Source organism: Leptodactylus fuscus, chromosome 5 (assembly GCF_031893055.1).
Source record: "Leptodactylus fuscus isolate aLepFus1 chromosome 5, aLepFus1.hap2, whole genome shotgun sequence".
Taxonomy (NCBI): domain Eukaryota; kingdom Metazoa; phylum Chordata; class Amphibia; order Anura; family Leptodactylidae; genus Leptodactylus; species Leptodactylus fuscus.
In genome coordinates, this window is record NC_134269.1 from 214,751,846 (window position 1) to 214,779,793 (window position 27,948).

Here is a 27,948-nt window from a genome sequence, read left to right on the forward strand (position 1 = left end):
TAGGTTAGGGTCACCTGAATCAAATGCTGTTCTCCCCTTGTAGATATCACTGTATGTAATATGCCATTGCTTCAAAAAGGACAGTAGCAGACTTACTGCTCCAAAGAGCTCATAAGACAAAAATTACACTCTCTCAGCGCTGGTGGCAGCGATTCACAAAGGAGTCAAATGACCCTAACCTATCTATCTGCGGGGCTGGGTTCTGCTGACACTTCCTCTAAAGTAGTTATCAATACCAATCAGCCACAGTCCCTTCAAACAGCTGGTCAGGAAGGGTGCTGATAATCTGATAATGATGAGCTATCCCTAAGGATATTTAAGGATATTGATCTGTACAATTAAAGAGGTCGTCCTCTAGATAATTCACCCGACTATCCTTCAGTTTTGGCCACCAAACAACCCCGAGTCCTATAAATAATCTGAAATAATTTTTGGCAACAGTATACTAAAAGTACCCGAGGGTGCAATGTAAATGTATCGTAAAGACCCCCGCCATGGCACTACCTGGTATAACCCGATCATTGTCACATTTGTTCTGTCTGGGAGATATACTGCATTTACACACTGTTATATATATAGTTAAATACTGTCCATGTGCCCCCCTATTAGTGAATACATGGGGGTGTCCCCTTCGGGAACCTCATACAGTACATTGGCCAGAGCAGAGAGCGGCTACAAGTAGGGGTTCACTCTCTTTGGATGGCCTAGCATGCAGTACAAAGACAGTCCATTGATTTCATTGAGAACGATGTAATACTTCATTTCTCCTGCGGAGGTGCTGTAGGGAAACGGATACTTTTTCCGAGAGTCGGCCAAAGATGACGGCGAATCACAGAAGGTCGTAGTACTGAGATCCCCCGTACAATGCTTTATCATGACATCACTAGTAGAATAATTGTGACACACAGACACTAACGGAGGGCTACGTAACAATATATACAATCAGGGTCTCCAACCACAAAAAATAGTGATTACTCCCCTTAAAAAAATACAAAGCTCTACGACTTTATAGATCACTTGTAGTTTTTCCCTTTGCTTAAAGCGGTCCTCTGTTCTCCAGTAAATGCACTAGGCGCTAGGTAATATACCCGGTGCCCTCCTTTATAATAATTGTTGCCCAATGTCCTCTTTGGTTTTCTACAATTGCCACCATCTTCTCAGACTACGCATACCGCTATTGTAGTCTGACAAACCCCCTGTCCTTGGATTGGCCAGTCAGTAGGAGGGGCGTGTCTTAGAATACCAAAGCAAAGTCTCACGAGCCAGACCACAAATGAAGAGAGGACGAGGAACCGGAAGGATTATAAAGTAGGGCACCGGGTAGATTATCCATATATTCTACAATTATTGTAACACGGACATCGTGAAATCATGGACATCGAAAATCTGACTTGGGTTTTGTAACATAAGTCTCTGCAGAGTTGCGGCCACTCCTTGTTCCTCTAAGGCTTTGTCTTATGTTCCAGTCGCCTCAGGCGTCAGGTGAAAAATTTCTAAACAAGAAGAAAAGGGCAAAGAAGTAAAGATCACTCTAAACGGAAAGGTCTAAAGAAAGAATAGAAGTCTATGGTCTACTGGGGATCGGTCAGAGGGTGCAGTCGCACCGGGGCCCAGGAGCCTTAGAAATGTAAGGGCGGAACTTGAGGGGGGTGCAGTCGCACCGGGGCCCAGGAGCCTTAGAAATGTAAGGGCGGAACTTGAGGGGGGTGCAGTCGCACCGGGGCCCAGGAGCCTTAGTAATGTAAGGGCGGAACTTGAGGGGGGTGCAGTCGCACCGGGGCCCAGGAGCCTTAGAAATGTAAGGGCGGAACTTGAGGGGGTGCAGAGGGTGCAGTTGCACCGGGCCCAGGAGCCTTAGAAATGTAATGAAGGAGATACAGTATGTTTTTCGGGTCCCACGAGTGCCCTTCTGGTGGCTTAGATTTTATCTAAAGATAATTCCATAAGGAGTAAGGACGGATTCACTTGTGTCTACGGATCCCCATTGTCCGGATCTGCTGGAGGACCTGAACAATGTAGAGACGGACTCCTGTGGACACCACAGACTATAATGGGCTTTTCTGGTTATGTCGCCCTTTGGTTGAAGAAGAAGCAGCGTTCCGACCACTTTTTTTTGTTTCCATCGACATTGGAATTTAGCTGCAGTCACTCGAACGGGACTGAGCTGCAAACAGGCCATGTGAGCGATTCCCACCAGGCCACGGCTTTGTAAAGCAGAGGCTGCCTATTTGAAAAACTGATTATTGGGGGTGCTAGGTGTCAGAGCTCCACTCATCTGATACTGATGACCTATCGAGGTCATTAAAGGGGGTTTCCATAGGATAGGTAATCAATTAACTCCCCAGCCAACGATCTTCAGGAGAGGACGGCGGCCGCTTCACTATACAGCGGGGTACATTTATACAGCAGCTATGCTTTATATTACAGTTCAGCCCATTCACTTGATCGGGTCATGTGACTGATGAAAGTGACGTCACATGGCTTGGCGGGTGCCACTTCAAGCAGCTGATCCGCAGGGGTCCTGGGTGTCACACCCCCCATGGATCCATTGACTATTAGTGACAACCTCTTCGACATGGCCATCCAATGTGTCCAGGATGGCATCCCTGCCCTATGGATCGATTTTCAATGTTCTGACTCCTAAGACACTAATAGCTTATACCCCGAGCAGGAGAGCCGGCCAGCCACTTACACTTCATTGCTCCCTTGAGGAGTCTTCTTGGTTCGCCTGTGGAATAAACAAAATAATAATGGTTATTTCACGATACTAATGTTCAGATGAGGACAAATCTATTTGTGTCCTAGACAAATAGATTGGTCCTACAATGTGATCTGTCCTACAATGTGATCCCCCGCAACACAAAAAGGCTCCATAGAGGAGCTCAGTAAGTTTTTGGGATCCAATACAAAAATCGGGCCCCTTTAAAACAAATCTGATAACTTGCTGTAGTGTGATATCAATTAGGAAAAGTCACAAAAGGTCAAGTTAAAGTGAGCTACATCTGTGACACAATTTTGTCCCTCGAATTTGTTATTTCTCCCTGACAATTTTGGAATTATTTAACATCACATTGTTATTTTCCACATGGATGCCGACGACCAAAAAAAGCTTATTCAGTGGTTAAAGAACCAAAGAAATAAATAGAATAAAATAAATCCAAAACTGAAAACTGAAGCTCCGACGTCTTGTAAAGGTCACCCATGGTGGTAATGATAACCTGCTTTCTCCTGTTCTCCTCTGAGTGCCTGGAAATCCATTAAGAGCCATTAGTATCTGCAGATGAAATGCAGCGAGCTAAGTGTTTGGCCGAGGTCCAGAAGAGCGGCTCATTCATTACCGCGAACAGAGGTTTATACTACACATTCAGGAAACCTGACATCATCTAAGGAGGCCCGAGGACCACCGAGCGGTGTGCAATGGGATAGCAAGGCTTGGCTCATGCGTCTAAACCTGGCAAAAATACAAAAGCATATGGTCACACCCAGGGGCAAAAGATCCCTCTACACCCCCCATAGCGGTGCCCCAGTTTGTAGGAGTTGCAGGTCATGTTGGTTTCAACTCTGCTTTGAGTGAACCTAGTCTAATGTGTATAGGGGCCTCCAGACCCCGCCCCGATGACAGAAGGGTTCAGCATGTTGGAATTCTACATGCTCAATGTTTTTGTTCCTGCTAGAGATGTCTATCAGTTGCGGGTGATCTACCGGTGGTTTATTCCCCGCTCTCCATTGATGCATACCTGGCCAAAGGATTTGGGAGTCATTCGTCTGCCTTCTTTATGAGGTGATAAATCTATTTACCCAGCAATAGACAATGACTGTAAGCCTTCCGACCCAATGTCAGATTAGGACATAGGCCGCGGCTTTTCTGTCTACTTTGATGGTGCCACCATCATAGTCATAGACCACCATTATAGTCATAGACCACCATTATAGTCATAGACCACCATCATAGTCATAGACCACCATCATAGTCATAGACCACCATTATAGTCATAGACCACCATCATAGTCATAGACCACCATTATAGTCATAGACCACCATCATAGTCATAGACCACCATCATAGTCATAGACAACCATCATAGTCATAGACCACCATAATAGTCATAGACTACCATTATAGTCATAGAACGCCATCATAGTCATAGACTACCATTATAGTCATAGAACACCATCATAGTCATAGACCACCATCATAGTCATAGACCACCATTATAGTCATAGACCACCATCATAGTCATAGACCACCATTATAGTCATAGACCACCATCATAGTCATAGACCACCATTATAGTCATAGACCACCATCATAGTCATAGACCACCATTATAGTCATAGACTACCATTATAGTTATAGACCACCATCATAGTCATAGACCACCATTATAGTCATAGGCCACCATTATAGTCATAGTCTACCATTATAGTCATAGACCACCATCATAGTCATAGACCACCATTATAGTCATAGACCACCATCATAGTCATAGACCACCATTATAGTCATAGACCACCATCATAGTCATAGACCACCATCATAGTCATAGACCACCATCATAGTCATAGACTACCATTATAGTTATAGACCACCATCATAGTCATAGACCACCATCATAGTCATAGGCCACCATTATAGTCATAGTCTACCATTATAGTCATAGACCACCATCATAGTCATGGACCACCATTATAGTCATAGACCACCATTATAGTCATAGACTACCATAATAGTCATAGACCACCATCATAGTCATAGACCGCCATCATAGTCATAGACCACCATCATAGTCATAGACCACCATTATAGTCATAGACCACCATCATAGTCATAGACCACCATTATAGTCATAGACCACAATTATAGTCATAGACCACCATCATAGTCATGGACCACCATTATAGTCATGGACCACCATCATAGTCATAGCCCACCATCATAGTCATAGTCCACCATCATAGTCAAAGACCGCCATCATAGTCATAGACCACCATCATAGTCATAGACCACCATTATAGTCATAGACCACCATCATAGTCATAGACCGCCATCATAGTCATAGACCACCATCATAGTCATAGACCACCATTATAGTCATAGACCACCATCATAGTCATAGACCTCCATCATAGTCATAGGCCACCATCATAGTCATAGACCACCATCATAGTCATAGACCACCATCATAGTCATAGGCCACCATTATAGTCATAGTCTACCATTATAGTCATAGACCACCATCATAGTCATAGACCACCATCATAGTCATAGACCACCATCATAGTCATAGGCCACCATTATAGTCATAGACCACCATCATAGTCATAGACCACCATCATAGTCATAGACCACCATCATAGTCATAGGCCACCATTATAGTCATAGTCTACCATTATAGTCATAGACCACCATTATAGTCATAGACCACCATCATAGTCATAGACCACCATCATAGTCATAGACCTCCATCATAGTCATAGACCACCATCATAGTCATAGACCACCATTATAGTCATAGTCTACCATTATAAAATATAAAAAAAAACAAAAAAAAACTTTGCAAGTCTTCAGTAGGTGATACCTTTTTTAATGGCTAACTCATAATGATGACAGAATATGACGTTTCGAAGCTTTCCTCTGAGCTTCTTCTTCAGATATAACTAAAAAACACTCTGTAGAGGCTGCATATTTATAACTGGACACAGGGCTAGAATTACAGGAGGGAGGGGGGGAAGAGGCTTATTACTATATACTTATAACAACAAACAATCAATTGCCAGATCCCCCAGTTCTTATCTTAATGGCTGTCTTAATGATGTGTATAAAAAGACATAAACCCACGTGAGATGTTCATCCCATTGTCCAACGTCTGGAATAGGGTCATGGCCTTGTACTCATAAATCAGTCGCTGTTTCCTTGATTTAAAGTTCCCTTTTAAGATCAAGATTTTCATGTCATTGATGATGCTGTGGTGTTCCTGGCAAAAATGATTTGGCACGGGAAGATCAGTTCTCTGTTGTTTGATTGTATGGCGATGTGAATTAATTCTCATTCTGAGTTTCTGACCAGTCTCTCCAACATACAGATTTTCAGTGGAACATTTGGTGCAAATGATCAAATACACCACATTAGGTGTGTTACAGGTGAACGTACCTGGGATTCTATATTCCCTGTTAGAGTTTGGTATCTCTATCTTGTCAGTGGTCAGTATGTGGGGGCAGGTTTTGCACCTCTTCTGTCCACATGGGAATGTTCCTTTGTTAGTTGGAGGTGACAGTGAGCTGCTAATAATCATATTCCTGAGGTTTGGTGGCTGTCTGTAGCACAGGAGAGGGGGGTCAGAAAATATGGATTTTAGACGGTTGTCTTTTTGCAGTAGTGGATGTAATTTGCGTGTGATTCCTCTCAGCGTCTCCAGGTGGGGGTTGTATGTGACAACCAGGGGTACCCGAGTGTTCTCCTGTTTGGTATTGTATTTTAATAACTCCGATCTTGGTATCCTGGTGGCTCTGGTGATTTGGTTATCAACTGTTCTTGGATGGTAACCCTGCCTCAAGAATGTGTTTTTGAGGCCCCCAAGGTGTTCGTCCCTATCTGCAGGGTTTGAACATATGCGATGGTATCTGATGGCCTGGCTGTATACAATGGAGTTCTTTATGTGTTTAGGATGAAAACTATCCCATCTTAGGTACGTAGGGCGGTCAATTGGTTTCCGATACAGCGATGTCTCAATTTTGTTGTCCTGTATCTTGATGACTGCATCCAGGAAGTTTATTTCGGAGAAGGAGTGATTGAGCGTCAGGTTGATGGTGGGATGGAACTGGTTGAACTGTTCATGGAAGGTTTTCAGCTGTTCCTCAGACCCGGTCCAAATGCAAAACCTGCCCCCACATACTGACCACTGACAAGATAGAGATACCAAACTCTAACAGGGAATATAGAATCCCAGGTACGTTCACCTGTAACACACCTAATGTGGTGTATTTGATCATTTGCACCAAATGTTCCACTGAAAATCTGTATGTTGGAGAGACTGGTCAGAAACTCAGAATGAGAATTAATTCACATCGCCATACAATCAAACAACAGAGAACTGATCTTCCCGTGCCAAATCATTTTTGCCAGGAACACCACAGCATCATCAATGACATGAAAATCTTGATCTTAAAAGGGAACTTTAAATCAAGGAAACAGCGACTGATTTATGAGTACAAGGCCATGACCCTATTCCAGACGTTGGACAATGGGATGAACATCTCACGTGGGTTTATGTCTTTTTATACACATCATTAAGACAGCCATTAAGATAAGAACTGGGGGATCTGGCAATTGATTGTTTGTTGTTATAAGTATATAGTAATAAGCCTCTTCCCCCCCTCCCTCCTGTAATTCTAGCCCTGTGTCCAGTTATAAATATGCAGCCTCTACAGAGTGTTTTTTAGTTATATCTGAAGAAGAAGCTCAGAGGAAAGCTTCGAAACGTCATATTCTGTCATCATTATGAGTTAGCCATTAAAAAAGGTATCACCTACTGAAGACTTGCAAAGTTGTTTTTTTTGTTTTTTATATTTTATAACCACTGGCTAACACGGTACCAAAACAAACATTTTCCTTCTACCATTATAGTCATAGACCACCATTATAGTCATAGACCACCATCATAGTCATAGACCACCATCATAGTCAAAGACGACCATTATAGTCATAGACCACCATCATAGTCATAGACCACCATCATAGTCATAGACCACCATCATAGTCATAGACCACCATCATAGTCAAAGACGACCATTATAGTCATAGACCACCATCATAGTCATAGACCTCCATCATAGTCATAGACCTCCATCATAGTCATAGACCACCATCATAGTCATAGACCACCATCATAGTCATAGACCACCACCTTAACTCTCTAGAAACCAACCCCAATGTCCAGTACACAGATGGAAGAATGGAAGCCAAAGGCCACATGGGCACTTCTTGGATGACCCTGCTCTGTCCCATATTGTGAGTCTAAGTAATAACCTCCATTACCTGCTTTCCCGACTGTTCCGAGCTTCCTCCTCTTAACTGGATGACCTCTATTCTTTCCCGCTGGCCGGCCATCTGTTCCGGAGCGCTGCTCCTTCTGTCTTTGAGTCCTTTGCTCTTGGATACAGGTCTTTCGGCCTTCTCCTCTTCCCGTTTATGTCCGTTGATGTTGACGACACTTTCTTTGACCTCAGCTTTAGCCAATCCCACTAATTCTGGTCCGTTTTGTGTGATCTCTGGCGTCTCGAAAGCTTGTTGTATGCTCCAGCCATTCTTGGTTTTTGTTTCTAGTTGCTCGTCTGTATCTTTGTCAAAAGAAATGGGATCACTGGAGATGTTTGGGTCATCCTGGGACCCCTGAATACTGTGTTTCTTTCCTATGTGGGTTACCCTGAATCTAAAAACAGCAGAAAAGCGTATCAAAGGACGAAAAGGAATCATATACGATATACAGAAATGTAATATTAGAGGGACAGTCCAGTGCAAATGTTTTAGGCGGGTGGGGAGAAAATGCTGCAAGATAGAACGCCTTTAGAAAGAGAAGGGTTAATGGCTTATTTTGTCAATTAACATTAAGAAAAGAAAAATCTATATCTCATCAATATTTGGTGTGACCTTTGCCCTTTGGCTTCCATTAATTCCTCTCGATGCTCTTGTGTGTTCCCGCCATCTTGCAGATCTTCTGTGGATGTTGCTTGCCCCAATCTGTCTGTCTCTTCGGTTCATCCTAGACAGACTGGACAATGATATTATCAGGGCTCTGCGGGGGCCGGATCATCACTTCCAGGACTCCTCCCCCAAAGAGTAAAGGTCACACCAAATATCAATCAGTCATTCAATTGCTATGGATATATTGCATAACAAGCCATGTCTTTACATCAGGGTCATCCGTCAGAATATCCCTGGCAACCCCAGCGGAAGCGGAGGATAGGGAAGAAATAAGCGGCTTATACATCTATCCATGTCCTGTGGGAATATCGATCCCATTTATATAAAAGCGCTGTAAGTGGAGGGCGAAATAAAAGCGCGCTAACCGTATAATACTCCACATCAATGTATCTTAATGCGGTCGTATAATTTCATTTCACTAAGAGTTGCTGAAATTCACTACAAATGTATCTGCTAAGTGTTCTAAAAAGATGCAAATAAGATAAGCGAGAGCCCATTGGTTCATGTCCCGCTTTCGTTTAGCTACAGTCGTTGCAATATGGGGTCTTAAAGGGATGTTCTTGGAGTGTCTGGTCAGCTCTAATCGCCACCTTCACCAGCTCCAACTTTTTGACTATTTTTGACATTTGGGTGAACAATGTCTTATTCCCTCTCTATAGGATTAGAGTCTGATCACTGGAGGACTGATCCCTAGGACGTAGAACACGAGGAGTCCTCTATGACTCGACGCCCTAAGGTGCACATAGGACCACCATGATGGTGCACTATAGTCAACGTCCCACAAAATACAAGAGCCACAGGTTTCAGGAGCAACACCCATATTAAAGGGATTGCCAGTCGCAAAACATGGCATATTTGGTGCCATTTACGGTTTACCTGGACATGGCTATACATGGTGTTACGTCTATAAGTAGACAATACCTTCCAACAGAGAACACCGTGACTTCTCCCGGATGGGACTTCCCTTTGCTGTCCTTCGACCGGCCCATACGATGCAAGAGGCTTCTCTTCTTGCGTGTACAATGAATACAAGGGGCTTGCGTGGATCCGAGGTGTACTGTGTGGTGATGAGGAGGGCCGGCATCCTGACTTTCACGGTGGGGGCATAAACTGCTAAAAAGTAGACGACAGAATAAGACGAGTCCAATCGGTTCTCAAGTATTGATTCAGCTTTCTAAGGCTTCATGCACACGACCATGTGTTCTATCCGAATCTAGCCTTCTTCTGACAAACGACTCGCACTAGGAATATCGGAAAGGAAACGCGGAACGTCCTTGGATATTACACACAGTGGTGTGCGTGAAGCCTTACTGGAAATACAAGACAGAAAAAATGGATTTTTCTACTCACTATAAAATCCTTTTCTCGTTGTATTCATCGGAGGACACAGCACCATGGGTATAGACCCGGCCACTAGGAGGCAGACCTTAGGAATTACCTGCCTACTCTCTGCTGCCTCTCTTTACACTTCACATCTGATAACTGATGAAGGTCCAGTTAGGATGTTTGGATATAATGAAGTTTTGGATTTGTTGGTCGCTAATATGGAGCGCCAGAATTTCTATTGTATTGGTATCCGCATGTGAGAAGTAGGGTTGAGCCGATCTTGAGATTTCAGGATCGATTTTAAAATCAGATTTCCGATCCCGGTCGCCATCGTGAAATTTGCTCGATTGCTGATCGGGATCCGATCTTTCCCGATCCCGATCGCTCAACCCTAATAATGATATATACATGAATGGGGTTGAGCCGATCTTGAGATATCCTCTGACCTCGATCACGCAGGAAAAGATCAGGTCGGAATTCTGATCGCGATCGTGAAATTTACTCAATCGCCGATCAGAATTTGATCTTTTCCGATCCCGATCGCTCAACCCTAATCATGATATCTACATGATCAGGGTTGAGCCGATCTTGAGATAACCTCTGACCTCGATCCCACAGGAAAAGATCAGGTCGGAATTCTGATCGCGATCGTGAAAGTTACTCAATCGCCGATCAGAATTCGATCTTTTCCGATCCCGATCGCTCAACCCTAGTGAGAAGCTTTACTGAGCACCTTGTCTGCCACCTGAGTCCAGAATGGAGTCAATCCAACGTACTCTTCTCTACGAACAATTCCTGAATCGGTTCTTATACTAGGGTTAAATCCCATAGTCTGTATCTTGGACTTGAATTTACATACTGTATTAAATCTGCCAGAAGAAAACAGGAATTCTTCTAGCCGGCTCTCCCCTTGATTTCCACAAGTCCGCGCGTATGACGTCAACTTCTGTATATTAATAGAACGTGCTCCGAGCTCCAAAGTGCAGCAAGACCAAGACAAGGATACGTAAGAATTCTTAGAATAGGACCTCATACTGGGAATATCAAACATTAGGAAGAATCCCCCGTAGTGCGTACAGCGAGTCTAATAATACTGGTTTTCCGTGAACAACGCTAAAACCCTTTGTGGGTGATACTTTATCGTTAGTTTTTTAATGAAATTCTCCAATGGAAAATCTGAACCAAAGGAAATAGTTCCAGAATATTTCTAGAGACTTTATTTGTACAGTCCCGGCTGGTCAAGGTTGAGATTGACCCAAAGTATCATGAAGGAAATTGGGTAAGAGACAGGAAGTCAAGTCACAGTCACACTTCTTGAGCCGATCTTGAGATTTCAGGATCAATTTTAAAATCCGATTTCCGATCATTTTCCAGCAGATCCCGATTGTGAAATTTGCTCGATCGCCGATCGGAATCTGATCTTTTCCGATCCCGATTGCTCAACTCTAGTCAATGCTTCTCTATGGGAAAAGTCACTTTTAGGGTTGAGCCGATTTTGACCATGGTGAAATTTGCTCGATCGCTGATCGGGATCTGATCTTCCCCGATCCCGATCGCTCAACCCTAATAATGATATATACATGAATAGGGTTGAGCCGATCTTGAGATAACCTCCAACCTCGATCCCGCTGGAAAAGATCGGGATCGGATTTCCGATCGGGATCGTGAAATTTACTCAATCGCCAATCGGAATCCAATCTTTTCCGATCCCGATCGCTCAACCCTACCTACAGATAAGGGAGAGGTCCCAGAAATCTGTTCTTGGAGGTTGATTCCACAGTTCAGCCCATATGGCCAATAAATATGATGGCTCTGGCACGCGAAGGGGAATCTGTACTTACCCAAACACTACTGCTGCTTCACTGTCTATTACAGGTCAGTCCTATTTGCTTGAATGGGACTGGACTGCGAACCAGCCGTGGCATGCGTTGATCATAACGTCACTGGCCATCAACCTTATTTTCCGGAAAGTTCTTTTAACTTTGTTTTATTCCATGCTCCTGCAACCTCTTCATGACTCAATCAGGCCAGGTTAATTGGCCATTATAATAGAGTCAAAGCCGCAGTATTTGTCTAATTAGAGACCGGGACGGATGTAGAAAACAGGATGTCTCTCCTCTCACGTCAGCTCAGACCAGGGATCTCGCTTTGGCTGGGTTATCCTATTATTTAGCATTTTATGATTCATTGACATGAATTTAGCAGAACCTTGGGTCCTAAAGCCCCGGGTTAATCACTCCCACTAACCTTAGAGCCATGCACCGAATGGTCCTATAACTACAAGAGTGGTCATAGGAGAACAAATAACCTCCATCCATACATTACACTGTACGACTTTGTCCATTATGCAATGCTTCATTTCTCCTGTGGTGGCGCTGCAGAGAAACTGAGCACTTGCTGCCAAGTTCCCCCATAGATTGCTGTTGATCAGTGAGATCTTCATGTCCAGATCAGGCCACCCCTTTAATAGCAGCCATAAAAATCACCAGGGCTCCTCACCTGGGGCCAATCTGAACATCTCCTTCAGTGTCCCCCAACATCTGCTTAAGGGCTTCGGCATTTGCTAAAAAATAAAATAGAAAATAATGAACATTGGATGTAAAATTCCCATTGCTTGAAATGTTCCAAGTAACAAGACCAACCTTCATTCTGAATAATGCACTTGACTATACGTTCTACGGTATCTTCATTAGACATCTCCTCCGTAGCTGCAGACAAGGAATAGGAAAGAATCAATGCCGGCGGTATAAAATATGTAAAAAGCTTCATATTGAGACCACATAGCTTTTAGTGGCTTAAAGGCATCTGGTTCACCAGCCGCGCGTGTGGTTACACGAAGGAGACATTTATCTCGCTGGATTTCCATTCCGCAGTAATGGCGGATATAATACAATTACGGTCCATTTAATATACTGTAAAAACTTAGAAGCTACAATGGCACCGCTTTTTAGAATGGATATATCTCACACACGGAAGGAATGGGAGGATCACAGCAGTGGGGTAGTTCGGTTTGGGACAAAAGCAGCTTAAAGAAGTTTGTATAAGGTCTGTTAGTGCTATTAATGGGTTAATAAGTGCTCCCATATACCTTTAGCAGTGTTTTGGGTGATTTCTGGGTTTCTCCGGGAGCTCTTGGCATCCTCTGCATTTGTTTACTTAGTGTGGCTTCCTGTGTAGCTTTCCCCATTACCTTCCTCTCATTGTCCCCCCTCTTCTCTCACTCCGTTACACCCCCTCCCTGTCTCCCTAGCTATCCTGCTCACAACTAACCCTTCCCAACTAACTAACTCAGACCCACCCACTGCATCATACTTACCCGTCTTCCTCTTCCTTTTCTTTCACTGTGCGCAGGCTGCAGACGCCCCTCTTCTTCTCTGCAAGCGCGTACACAGAGCGTAAGTATGTCTAACGCCTGCGGCACTCCATCTCTACTGTTATGGAAACTAGAATTTTGGTATCCGACATCGATCTTGGGGTTTGGGAAGAATTTTCTTCCCCTATATATGGGACCATTGGCATTCTTTGGGATCGGCGTTGGACTTGATGGACTTCTTCTAACTTTATCAACTATGTTACTATAAAACTTCCTCCATTTGTCTTTTTCATTGAACACCTTAATGGAGGACCTAACTGGTTTCTTGTTACCTCGGAGGAGTAGCTGAACTTTAGGGACTAAATAATGTCCTAGGATTTTGTTGGCCATCACGCTCTTCTCTAGTAAAGTCGCTGTTGTACTTGGGAGTTTATGGCCTACAACGAGGAAATCCTAAAAGATAAATAATCCCCTTCCTCAATGTCACCATCGGCCCTTATAACTCACTGTCTTGGTCATTGTTGGCTTCATCCTTTATCTCATAGTCTTCCTCGGGTGACGTCCGACATCGGTAGCCTTTCTTTTTGAGGACATGACAGATGAGAAAACCTAGAAGTCCTGTGATGAAGAAGACCAGAACCAGTAGGAAGAGCATGTAAGGGCTCTGCTGTGAAGCTTCGTTTCCATCTTCTGCATTGTTGGCCTCCCCCATGTTGATCTGTTAAGAAGTGAAAATTATTAACCCATTAATCATCCCATGGCACCAACATTTTCAACAGTGCTATAGAGAGATGGTCACCACTCACATCAGTCCTTGTTCCAATAGGACTCACAATCTGCCTATCCCTATTGTACAACACGGTGACCCCCGATCATGGTTACCCCCAGACATCAGACCCCATCCATCATAAAGTCTCACTTTTGAAGAAGAGAGACCTTTAAGCTTTGAGATTTTTTTATTTAGCCTTGATTTGTTTAATGAACCATCGAAAGAATCCCCCAACGCGTTTCCAGTTATAACTTTACTGATGGTTATTTTTAGGCTAGGTTCTCTTCCATGCCAAAAATGTCACTGTTACTGTATTTTACTGCAACATGATCTAAGTAAAACCATAAAATGGTCTGGAGTGAATATTAAATAATAGAAGTATCTTAGAAGATGAGGAGGACGCTAAACGGGACACTGGTCGGTTAATGGGGGAGCACTACAAGGCAAGGGCTCATGTAGTATTTTGGGGTTATGCCTATAAAATATAGGTGCAATACCGTTCTTCAGAGATATGGCAACTCTTCCAGGGGCCCCTTCTTCTAGAAGACTCCCGTACGTTGCAGCGGTATTGGCAAGTATCTATAATATGACTTCCACAAATCCGACCAGAGATATTTTTATACAAGTCAATCCTAGTATTAAATTATTTGACGTGTCCTTAAAAAATAAGTCGTGGCTTTTTTTTTATCTCTGCTGACCATACGGAGAGCAAAGCCAAAGCCAATGGTGCAAGTTCCACCCCAATGTAAAAAAATATACAATTAGTGTTGGCCTATATTTTTGTAAATAACCAGTAAAAGTGACTATACTAACTGTATAGAATTGTATACATTGCTTTATCACGTCATCAGCTATTCATAGCAACCCCCCCCCATTATAGCAGCCAGGAAGTCCTCTTAGTCTGGCATGTGCCCAAAGATAGGGTTGAACTTTTGGATGGCTGCCCACTAGTGACTTTCTAAGAACTCATGTCATGTCTCTACGTAACACTTATTCTAGGAAATTAGAAAACAAAAAAATACAGTGAAACTGTAAGTGCCGGCAGTGAAGGACTGGGCTCCTCGGGCCTACCAGATGAGACAAATCCAATGTCCATGCTGTAAGAACACTATAGATTGCTTAGCACTACTGAGGTCAAGCTGAGATGACCATGTGAGACACGATCCATATGTGGGCCACATTTCCCGGACTAACGTCAGCCATGTGAATGGAAACCAGTTTGATTCACACATCGGTGGTCAATCCAGAAAACATGGCCCATCCACGAACTACATTATATCGGAAGGACAGGAGCATAGCCTCAAAGGTTTATAAATCCAGGTTCGTGGAAGCCCCCAGAGCCATCATTTAGAAGCCCCTTCCACCAGTGGTAGAGTCATGCATACATATTAGATAACGACAGATCCCATAGACATCGACCAAGTCCAACAAGAGGATGTAGAATTGGATGCTGAATTTGAAGCGGAATTTGGAGGAGTGCGCCACTGTGGTTCACCTTTATTGGCCAAATTTCGCAAGCGGGTTTCAACAAATTTAACGCCAACAGAAAAAGGTCTATTTTCACATTTAGGGAATCGCAGTGTAAGATACTCATATACTAGTCCTATGACACTCTCTGACCCCCACTATCCCAACTGATTACTCGTGATACAGTAATGCAGTTGTACCATATCTTTTGGGAGTGTCCCAAGATACGGGGATTTTGCAACCGATTCCCTCTTTCTATATATGATCTCCCTGTCACCCTGTACCGGCATTCAGTAGACCATACAAATTTTGCAAATCAATTAATTTCCTCTAGGACAAAACCACAAGAAATCCATTAAAAATGCCAAGATACGGAACGCAACGCAGGAAACCTACAGCGACCTTGTCCAATTTTTTTCCATGCTGTTTTAACATCTCACTTATCATTCACATAGAAGACAACTTCAAAGGTTTCCCGTCTTTATTTTAATCATTTTTCTTCCGACTACAGATCTTTAATCACCACGTAAGATTCGCTCTTCCTTTATAGAGAAAATGAAGTTCTCCACGGTATGACATACATCATTTATAATGTGAACTGTGCTAAAAGAACTCTTACTACTGTGACAATATCTGGACGGCCATCTCCGAGCCTGGCTGGGAATACTGAAATAACCAAGTACGGCACAAAACTTTTCTAAGCCCTTCGTTGCGAATCCTGTTAGGTTTACGGCTGCTGCGAACATCCCAGAAGAACAAAACCAAGGCAAGGACAGTGAGCCCTCATACTGAAGTCCCTACCTGGTTGCCTTCGCTACCCTAAGCGGTAGAGGACAACTGGGCGACAATCCCTTCCTAATGATAATTCGCCATCTCAGTGAATACAGACCCCGGCTGCGGTTTTCTTACATCTGCTTTATACCGTATTATACGTACAGTGTTGGCCAAAAGTATTGGCACCCCTGCAATTCTGTCAGATAATACTCATTGTCTTCCAGAAAATGATTGCAATCACAAATTCTTTGCTATTATTATCTTCATTTAATTTGTCTTCAATGGAAAACCACAAAATGAATTGTCAAAAAGCCAAATTGGATATAATTTCACAGCAAACATAAAAAAGGGGGTGGACAAAAGTATTGGCACTGTTTGAAAAATCATGTGATGCTTCTCTAATTTGTGTAATTAACAGCACCTGTTACTTACCTGAGGCACCTAACAGGTGGCGGCAATAACTAAATCACACTTGCAGCTAGTTGAAATGGATTAAAGTTGACTCCACCTCTGTCCTGTGTCCTTGTGTGTACCACATTGAGCATGGAGAAAAGAAAGAAGACCAAAGAGCTGTCTGAGGACTTGAGAAGCAAAATTGTGAGGAAGCATGAGCAATCCGCGGTTCCATACAGGAGAGCATCCTTTCTGCCTTTTTCCTCTATACGTGTGCTTTCCAGAATAAACACATCGTATATATATTATTGAGGCCTTCTTAGGAGGTTGGGGCTGAGCACATACATTTCCAGCCCCCATTGACAATTACTGTAAATGATTACACAGCTGCCGTCCAATGTATTCCCACAACTAAATAAGCAGAATTCCAGCTGTGGCTTTCTGTAATGTGTATTATATAGTCAGCACTACTAGGCGGAATATTACGGAGAACACAGTGCAGCGATTCCACTGCAGCTCTCAATACGAAATCATATATAATTCATTTCGAGGAATATTTATGGGAATACGGGACCGGTGTAATTGTACGAGAAGGCGACAGCTGTTAGATCGGCTGCTATGGGAACAGGAGAAAATACTGTAGGACTCCAGACTACCGCCCCCTACTGCCTATAGAGGAAAGTAGTAGTGTAACCTGTGCTGAATATATACAGTAGACTAAGGGAACATATCCAAATCCGAATCTAAACCCTATAACCTTCTCTTTTCTCCTGCCTTTATATCGGTAATCCAGGATAGAGATTAACCAAAAGATAAAACAACGGGTTAGACTGGAGTTTATTGCAGTCTATGGGACGACTGCAGGTTCAAGCCCCCTAGGGAGCCGAATAAAATAGCTAAAAAAAAACAAAACTTTTTCAAAAACTCAAATCCCCCCCCCCCCTTTCTCTAGAATACCTATAAAACTAAAAAAAATTCCCATGAAACACATACACATTAGGTATCCCTGTATCCAAAAATGCCCATTCTACAAATCTATACAAATATTTTTTCTGTATGGTGAACGCCGTAGCGGGAAAAAAATAAAATAAAAATCATAGATGTCAAACCGCCGTTTATTCGTCGTTTCGCCCCCGATAAAAATTTTTAATCAAAAGTGATCAAAACAATGGACACTCCCCAAAATGGTATAAATAAAAAATATACCTAAACCTGCAAAAAAAAAGAAACAAAAAAAAACAAAAAAAAAAAACAAAAAAAAAGACCCTATGCATCCCCGTATACGGTAATATAATAAAGTTATGGGTGTCAGGATATGCAGACTTTAAGAAAAAATTTTTGTAAAGTTTTGGATTTTTGTTAAGGGATTAAAATGTAAATAAAAACTATATAAAATTTGGTATCCCTAGAATTATATCGGAACATAAAATACAGGTGACGTGTCGTTTTGGCTGCACGGTGAACGCCGTAAAATTGAAGCTCGTAGGAAAGTCGCCCAAAATGCAGTTTTCCTCCAATTCCACCCTATTCTGATTTTTTTTTTCAGAACACTGCAAAGAATAATAAATGGTGCCATTAGGAAGAACAATTTGTCCCGCAAAGATTAAGCCCTCAATTGGCTCTGAGAACAGAGAAGTTCCGTATATACTCAAGTATAAGCCGACCCGAATATAAGCCGAGGCCCCTAATTTTACCACAAAAAACTGGGAAAACTTATTGACTCGAGTATAAGCCGAGGAGGGAAATGCAGCAGCTACTGGAAAATTTCAAAAAATTAAAATGGTCAGAGTTTTTGTGTGCAGTAGTTGCTGGGGAAGGGGAGGGGGTGTTTTGGTTGTCTGTCTGCCCCTTCCCTGAGCTTGAGGACTGGGTTTCTTCCCCCACTTGGAGTTCAGCCTGGCTGACTATAGGGGATCTGCAGTGCTCCTATTAACCCCTTCCTGACAGAACAGGAGCACTACAGATCCCCTATATTCAGTAGCCCGGGCACTGTCAGACACAAAAACTCTGCTGAAAAATTCGGCTTATACTCGAGTATATACGGTTTGGAATGTGGGCCGAAAATCGAAAAATTCCACCAGCGGGAAGGGGTTAATAAGTCAGTCCATCCTCAGATTTCTATAGCTCCAAGATATTTACCTTCTTGGATTGTATATGTATATTTTGTTTCCCATCCTACAAAAGGAAGACATAAGGAAGGCCACTTCAGTCTAGAGAATATTCGGCATCCTGTCTCAATTCCTTGTCTTGTGTCATTTCCCATGCTTCCTATATTAATCCCCTTTAACTCCGCTGTCTCTGGGGGAGATCCTATAACATTTTCTCCCATCACATGCTACATTCGTCTGTATTGTAGGATTACAGAATTCTCATTACGCCCTATAATAGAATCACTTATAGACGAGAATTCATTTCGCCTTCCTCGGCTTTTTGCTGGAAAGTTGATAAACACGAGCAATAAATGTAACTCAATTTATTTTTATGGGTGATCAAAGCTTTATTGTGATGGGCTGCTCTTTACTTGTAGATGTCCCAGATGAAAAGAACTATTTAATAAGAAAAATTACAATTCCATGGGAGTCCCATTGTCCCAGATTACAAGAATGAGGGTTCCCATGTTCCCCGTTTGAATACAGTTATGGTCCCCCTATGTAAAGTGATCAGTACTGACAAAACAGACAAGCGCTGTATTCACTTAAATCCGTCAGTCCCATTGAGAATTACTATAGTGATATTGCGCATGCGCGAACACTACTCTTTAAAAGGGGTCACGGATGTGAACCTGGTGAATTGTTGCGGCTTGTGTTCAACCTTCCATCACTGTTGCCTTTAGGGGCATTACCTACCGGATCTTAATAGTCATTTTGAATCCATCATTGCAAAGTAATGTGTGGCGCACATGGCCCATTGAAGGCTGAAGAGGGAACAAGTGGCCGCAGGAAGGAGCAAGGAGAGGTAAGTGAATGCAGACAGGCTCTACCCAGCTCTGCTGATCCACCACATATGGCCCTCTCTGCAAAAAATTTTGGACACCCCTAGCGTTAGCCATAATGTTTTTGCAACGATTCCAATTTTTAGATCATTGCAGGCTCACTACACGTACACACATCAGTAAGCGGAATACAATTTTATCTTAGCACAGAGGTGGAGTTCACTTTAACATTAACCAACTAGAGATAATACAGGGGTCTGGTGTAAACATTACACGCTATGTTTATATAAGACCATTGCGTCACTGCACGGGTCACGATAAACAGTTCAGCCCCGTGATACATAAGGTAAAAATATAACACAACCTGGTAAGAGATACGGGATTCTACAAAGAAGTAAAGTAACAGGTATATAAGTGTAGAATTCAGAACTTTTTCAGCATCTGTGTTCCACATTTTGGGGAGAATGTTTTAGGGGATCTACCAATGCTGCAATTTTTTGCCTGGTTCTTCAGATCCCTCATTGTCCCCATAAGGCTAGGGCTATACGACAATTGAGGCCGCAATTCCCATTATGCAACCAAAGGCCGCCATGTTGTCCTGCAACTTTTTCTTTACTACCGTTAGTGAATGGTGTCAAGTTGTGACTCAGAGGGTGTAGTGGCCGTGATTTCTAGTTGCAAAAAGATCGGATACTGCCCAATCTTTGGCTGAGTTCACAAGGGGATTTTTGAACCCAATTTTGACACAGTATCCGCCTCCGAATCCGGTCGAAAAAAATGCTTCTTATTGACTTCAATGGGAGCCGTTCACTTCTTTTTGCCGCTAGCAGTTTTGTGCCCTTTCTTCCGCCTCAGCATCCGCAGTGCGACACCTCCCTCTTAACTAGGCCTAATCCAGAGCGGAATACCGCAACTGGATGCCGGTACACTGCACTGGCATCTAATCGCGGCTAGTCATTTTTGGACCAGATTCTGAGACGGCCTCCGCGGCAAAATCCGGTCCCAAAATCCGTCTGCAAACCCAGTCTTTATGTGACTAGAAGTTGCGATCCCGGCACCTTCTGGAGTTACAGTGAGACTCTATTCAATAACATTCACAGCTCTAATCCAAAAAAATTTGCATAACAAGGAAAACTAGAAAAGTTCAGGCAAAGAACACAGAATTTTTCCGCGTTTCCGAACCTTTCCTGCTCTCGGTGAACTCCTAATAGCGCTCCAGTATTACAGATCATTTGTCATTACTTTAGGTATTATCTTCGTATCTTATAAATAATTGATCGGAATAATATAAAAAATTCCAGAAAACGTTTGCAAAGTTGATTTGAAAAGTACAAACCTAATAGCAAAAGCATAAATTATAGAAAAGAAATCCATTGCGTTTCTCTGAAGCTCGGCCGGCCAGGACTCTGGTGGCCACTAAGACATATCAGTAACATAATACCCGAAATCTCATTCTTCCCGTTACTATGAAGAGATAGAAGGGTTATACAATCATGAGGATTTTCTCAAACTTGCCTTGAACAAATTGTGACCAGTTTTATTTTCTGTTCACTTTTGGTCGGAAAATTATGTTCAGGTCCAAGATGGACAAGGTGAGATGTCTCTTGGACACCTGGGATGGAAGCAATCCTTCAATTATATAGGGGTAACAAGAAGGGATCATATACGATAAGGAGTAAATCTCCTTTGATGTCCGATACGGAGACGACTTGTCTTTAGGGTAAGTACACACTACCCTTATAAATGTAAATGGCTCTCATCCGCCATAACAGGAGAGTAATGGACATTAAAGGCAATAGGACAGGCCATAAATATTAGATTAGCCCCAATTCACATGACACTTTGGAGTCCTGGTGGAAACTGCTATCATTTGATCAACGGGGTAGCAGCTGCGACTGAAATGACAGAGAATCAAGTATACAGGGCGCATATTAGCAGATCACTATATCGATATCTAAAGACTAAACATCCCCTAAAGTATAGAACAAATTGTAAATTGTACTATATGTATAGGATGCTACAAAGGTATGGAGACACCTGAATAAATGGAAAACAGTGGTTGGGAGCGCCATCTTGCATGCCATGTTGCTAGGGTTATGTATGTGCATGCAGGGCCGGCTCCGGGTTTGTGTGGGCCCTTGGCAATAGAGACTCAGTGTCTTCACACCTTTGTACCACATCGGTGTCTCCACACCTTTGGACCACATCGGTGTCGCCACACCTTTGGACCACATCGGCGTCTCCACACCTTTGGACGTCCTGGTATCTCCACACCTTTGGACGCCCTGGTATCTCCACACCTTTGGACCACATCGGTGTCGCCACACCTTTGGACCACATCGGTGTCTCCACACCTTTGGACGTCCTGGTATATCCACACCTTTGGACTACATCGGTGTCTCCACACCTTTGGATGCCCTGGTATCTCCACACCTTTGGACTACATTGGTGTCTCCACACCTTTGGACGCCCTGGTATATCCACACCTTTGGACCACATCGGTGTCTCCACACCTTTGGACCCTGTCGTTTAATTTGACCACTAGTCACTACTTTTAATTAATTGATGCAAACAATAAAATATAAAAAATTACAAAAAAAAAATCTGATTCAAACAAATTCACAAAGTAAAGGGAACTAAACCGAAAGCCTAGCACTCACATATTTGGGAATAGGAGAAACCAAGACAAATCTTCAGTTCAGATGATCTCCAAGAAATGACCTAAAGTAGAAGTTCCTCCCACCCTTCCATCCTTTATCTTCCTGTGCACAGTCCTACGCCCTCTCCCTTCCTCGGATGTCATGGAGAGGTCCGTGTCTAGACTGGATGTAATTATGACTCTCTTTTATGATGTTCTATTCACGATCACTGATGGTTTAAGAATTCTGTAGCTATGACATCTTTCCTTGAAGACGTTTCATTGACATCACATGTTCACCAACACATTAAGGGAAGGTTCACTTCAAAAACTTCTCCAAAAACCACGAGTTCTACACATCCGTCTGAACAGGGATTATGTAATTTTTATGCGTATCATATTATGGATCTGCAGTACAGGAGACAACACTGACATATAGTTATAGGGCTCAAAATGGCTGCAGCGGCACCCGGGGTCCCAGAAGATACGGTCGGCTCCCAATTTACTCTGGATACACTTAATTGATCTACTTTCTAATTTCCTTTGATGGCTGGCAGTCTGCGCATTATAAATTTATGACCCCTGTCCCCAGACACTCTGGAGTGAAGATAATTCATGATACACAGCCTTCCACTGTCAGAGAGGAGAGAATAAACCCTATATTTACAAACAAAATAACAGTTGGTCAGCAGCACATAGTCAAGGAGGGATTGCTGTTTCACAAAAGGGAGCACAAATACAATGTGGGGGCACCAACAAGGTATGGGAATAATGGGAAGTGTGTGTGCACAGACATGTTGAAATCAAGTTCCGTGAAGCTCTGGGCTCAAGTAGTGAAGGAAATGTAGATTACGGTAAAATGTACAGATGGGACGTGACTGACGGTTTTTGAGAGGCTTTTTCACCAGGGCCTTAGAGCCTTAAAGAAGACCTTTCACCACCTCCTTCTTAGCATCCGTTAATAGGCACCACTTTATTGATTTCAGCACAGTTGGAATTTCCTCTCTAGCCCCCACCATACCTGAGCAACAAGAGCAGTTAGTTTTGGTGCCCGATGTGCCATTTAGGCACTGTAATGTCAGGTGGGCGGTGTCAGACAGGAGGACGTGATTCAGAACTCCAATCAGAGGCAGCCAGTGTCAGAGCTCGGAATCACACCCCTTGTGACTCCGCCCTCCTGACAGTACCGAAACTAAATAGCTCAGGCACCAAAACTAACAGCATCAATTGTTCATATCCTCTATATATAGGGGGAACTTAGTAAAGTTGGGCCCCCACTATGATCGAGAATGAGAACCTCTCTGTAGGATGGGGATCGATGGGGTCTGGATCATGTCCTTAAAGGGTGTCTATCACCTCCCCCAAGCATCTCCAACTGACACCACCATGTTACAGAGCACATTACATTGATATACAACATGTCTCTGTTATGTCGGTCACTGTTGTAGATTTGGAGAACAACAACTTAAGTCTTATGCAAATGAGGCAGTTGGAGCACTAGGGGCGGGGGCAATGCTCTTACTCCTCAAGTAAGATCGGTGATGTTATGGCAGTGGGAGGAGCAACTCGCTGCATAGGAGGGTGAAGGAAGGACATGGTAGGGGGTCTGAATGGCAGGGAAGGCCCGCCCCCAGTGCACCAACTGCCTCATTTGCATATGGCTTCTAAGTTATATCACAAACCTACATAACAAGGGTATGTTATTTGTCACTATAATGTGCTCTAACACCATGGTGACAGTTGAATATGTTATGGAGGGGGCAGACTCCCCCAATAGACAGGTGCGACCCATTACATTCATTTTAAAGGGACTGGCATAGACAGTCGAGCTGTATACGTCAACTATCTCTGACAGTCCTGTTGTCCCGCTAGCCAACCAATTAATCAGAAAAAAAAAATTCTGCCATGTTAGATTTGTAGACAGGACATTATAACTTACTGTATGTCACGTGACTATCCAAAATCAATGGACATAATAAAACGTATGCAATCCTTCCAAAAATGAGGCGATCATCTCGTGCCCATCTCATAGCTGGTGCCTATGGCCAGAGCAATTTCCAGCAAATTTTTGGACCCTGTACCTGACGTTCCCCCTCCCCCCCCAACCCCTCCACATTCCAGGAGTATTTATTCCTATATCTATGTCTACAAACCACAAGAGATAACAGCGGGGGCAGGTTTATCATTAGAAGAATCCAGTGCGGGGTCAAAGACAAGAACCTAAACCTCTAAAACACACAGACCTGCTGCAGAACTGTAAAAATTTTTTATATATACCGGTACACACACATATATATATATATATATATATATATATATATATATATATATACATATATATATATTTAAATTAATTATATATAATAGTAAAAAAATATATATAATAAAATATATAAAATAAATTATATTTATATTAATTGTTAAATAAATATATATATATATACACACACACTGGACATTAAATTAAATATATATATAATAAAATATAAAATATATATATATATATATATATATATATATATATATATATATATATATATATATATATATATATATATATATATATATACACACACAGACACACACTGTATATTAAATTAAATATATATATAATAAAATATAAAATAAATATATATATATATATATATATATATATATATACACACACACACACTGTATATTAAATAAATAAATCAATATATATATATATATCTCCTTAGCAGTGTTGCTATTCCCCATCTCCCAGCATTGTATACTACGGCATTATCCCGAGCGTCCTTCCCGCCGCAGCTTTGACCTTGACCACATCTCCGCATTATTCGGTCACACCCTGCCTAATTCACTTAACCAGCTGAATAATTTGTTACTCAGGTGCTGGCTGCAGTCGGTGACGTGCGCGGTGGCTTCTGCAGATCTGCCCGGGATGTGTCATGTCCGCTCCCCCTGCACACACCACACTGCAGTTACTATTAGTCACTGACTACTGGTGCCTGTTACTTACCTGGATACCTGGAGATGTGTTTTTGTCACCGATCTCCTAGCAACACCACCGCATCCAGGGTTCCAAGGACAAATTTTGGAATGTTCCATCTAAACTCTGTAGCAAATCCCATGTCTTGTGAAGGGTCACATAGCTGAGAGCGGTGTCTGTGGCAGCTGCAGGCCTGATAGCACAACCCCCTCCTCTTTGTCTCCCTCCTTCCTCTGGATTCTGCCGGGCTCTCGTAGTCTTAGAAAGCTCATTTAGCACCCAAGGGAAACACAGATCCTCCACTCAGTGCCATGGGGGACGGAGGTGAATGTGCGCACACGTGACAAGTACCAACACACACAGATGCATGTCCTTGTATGAAGTGACTGTGCTGCCTCCATAATACGCAGATGGGTACTGACTTGTCCCATTATTTTCGGTACAAGTCAACAACATCCCCTTGTCACATTGCAGACCACCACCTCATTAAGTGTCCGTACAGATGGCGCAGTTGGCAATGTGTCTATGACTCATGGCTGCAAAGTCTATCAACTGAGAACCATACATAATAAACAATGTCTCCATACTGTGCAATGAACACAACTTCCCCAAAACAAAACCTTAAAGAGGACCCATCACCACCTCCAACTCTTGGCACCCTTCAATAGTGTCTCCTCCACCGATTCCATCCCAGTTGGAATTTTTTCTCTAGCCCCCACCATTCCTGAGTAATCACTTCTGTTACTTTCAGCACTATTAGGCTCTCTACTGTCAGGTGGGCGGTCCCTATCTGTAGGCTCCTACCTGACACCGCCCACCTGACAGTAGAGATCATGATTGATCTGATACTAACAGCACAGATTGCTCCAGAATGGTAGGGGCTAGAGAAAAAATTCCAACTGGGCCAAAATCAGTGGAGCGGGAGCTAATAAGGGAGCGGATGAAAGTTCCTCTTTGAAGGAATTCTGCAAAACTTTAGCACTGATGGTCCATTTTTGGGGTAGGGCATCAATCTCACTGGTGGGGTCAAAGGAGTAACTTGCACCTTGGCCCCAAAGCAAAATTTTCAATGGGGCTCGTACCTGCCTTGTGTCTTTAAGGATAGTGGTATATTTCTGAGGTATATGGACCTTTGGAGTCCGGTTGATGCTGCAGCTAAGTAGAAAGGTTCTATCTTAGCCCAAGTGCTTCATTTACATCACTATATATCCACGAGTCCTGTGTAATTGTGAAGTCACCTGAAGATGCAACAGTCACAGGATTGTCACAGTCTCTTCATTGAGGGTGACAGAGGACGGACAATGGAAAAGTTCAAAAGACTCTCTTCAAGGGGGTTTAGCGGGGGTTTGTCACTATGAGAGTGCTTCTTTAAAGTGCACCTCCAATTATACAAAAACTTTTCAGAAATGAATAGGACAGGCGAAAACAAGAGACTTTGTAATGTATCTTATGTAACAAATATTGTCTTCTAAATCTATTAAGCTGTTACTCCTTACATATTAAGTCTATGGAGTAGGGAGGGGGGGTAGAAGTAGGCTACTGTACAATACATAGAGATAAGTGCAGCTGCTATTGTATGAGTTGGGGGGGCGCTCTGTTATTACTGCTAGGCTAGAGATAAGAAGCAATAAATCAATTAACCTCCTCCTCCTCCCCCTCCCCTCTCCATAGAGCTCTGGGTGTGAGCAGATCCTATGTAATGTACTTTTAATATGAGGGGTAACAAGCTCTGCCATAGGACCCCGACCACAAACAAAGATGAAATAAAGCCAAGCCCCAACTCCTGACATGTCACATACGCACGCCGTACATCTCATACAGCCATATTCATTAGAGACTCGCAGACTGATCCTCACTTTTCTGCAAACCGATTCAGGAATTCTCTACGACGAGGACACGGGACGGATCGATGTGACGGATTTAGAGTCAATGGGTGAAGAATCAATTGGGTATACCCCAGGCAGGAAGATCAGCGTCTCGACAGATCGACTATATACTCAGATACCGATCGTACTCACAGTATATACCTGTATAATATTTGTACCCCCTCCCCCCACTACGTATCCTTCCCTTGCAGCCGCTCTATCGCTATATACTTGTATATATAAGAGGCACTAGGTGCCAGATACATTCTTACCAGGTCAGATGTGCTGCAGAGGAGGCTCGGGATGAATCTTCAGCTCCTTGTTTGGATGTTTCTTTGTGCTGGGGCTCGTTCACATGAGCAGGCATCAGAGGGAAGAATATTTTCTTTCCAAACACAAGGCTCTGTCCTGCAGCCATGTCAGGGGGGATACGGCAGCTCACATTACACATCAAGGGGCATTCTCTGCTTCCTCCAAGTTATATGGCGAGTGCTCAGTGAGGAGTATACACAACCCTACACCAGCATGTGTATACCCTGACCTCAGGGACCCTGCGCATCCCCCAATATCCCGCCGTGCAGTGCCGGGGATCACCCTGTTCAGATGTAGGACTGGCACTGACAGGAGATGATTGTAGCACTGACTGTATTTTTCCTAATGAGGAGCTACAGAGAGCTCCAGCGACACCTAGCGGGCACATAAGAGTAGGCAGGGGTAAGATCATCCCTAACCCTATTAGTACTCGCAGAGGTTTATTCCAGGAGTGATAGCAAGGATATTGTATTAGCCCAATGGGGTG

At 43.0% G+C, this 27,948-nt stretch overlaps 1 protein-coding gene across 2 annotated transcripts; it reads right to left on the reverse strand.

Moving 5' to 3' along the window:
* Positions 1-320: 320 nt before the first annotated feature.
* On the reverse strand, positions 321-27,759 carry RELL2 (RELT like 2). 2 transcript variants are annotated; one of them, XM_075275270.1, is made up of 8 exons: positions 27,422-27,759; positions 13,848-14,058; positions 12,670-12,735; positions 12,527-12,590; positions 9,623-9,814; positions 8,036-8,429; positions 2,693-2,728; positions 321-1,493 (listed from the first exon to the last, which is right to left on the reverse strand). In XM_075275270.1, the coding sequence occupies exons 2-7, from the start codon at positions 14,050-14,052 to the stop codon at positions 2,696-2,698; spliced, it is 954 nt and encodes a 317-aa protein (XP_075131371.1). In that variant the 5' UTR covers positions 14,053-14,058; positions 27,422-27,759; the 3' UTR covers positions 321-1,493; positions 2,693-2,695. The 2 variants fall into 2 exon arrangements, with proteins under 2 accessions (XP_075131371.1, XP_075131372.1); XM_075275271.1 differs by having other exon boundaries at positions 325-1,493; positions 9,623-9,811.
* Between the last annotated feature and the right edge of the window lie 189 nt (positions 27,760-27,948).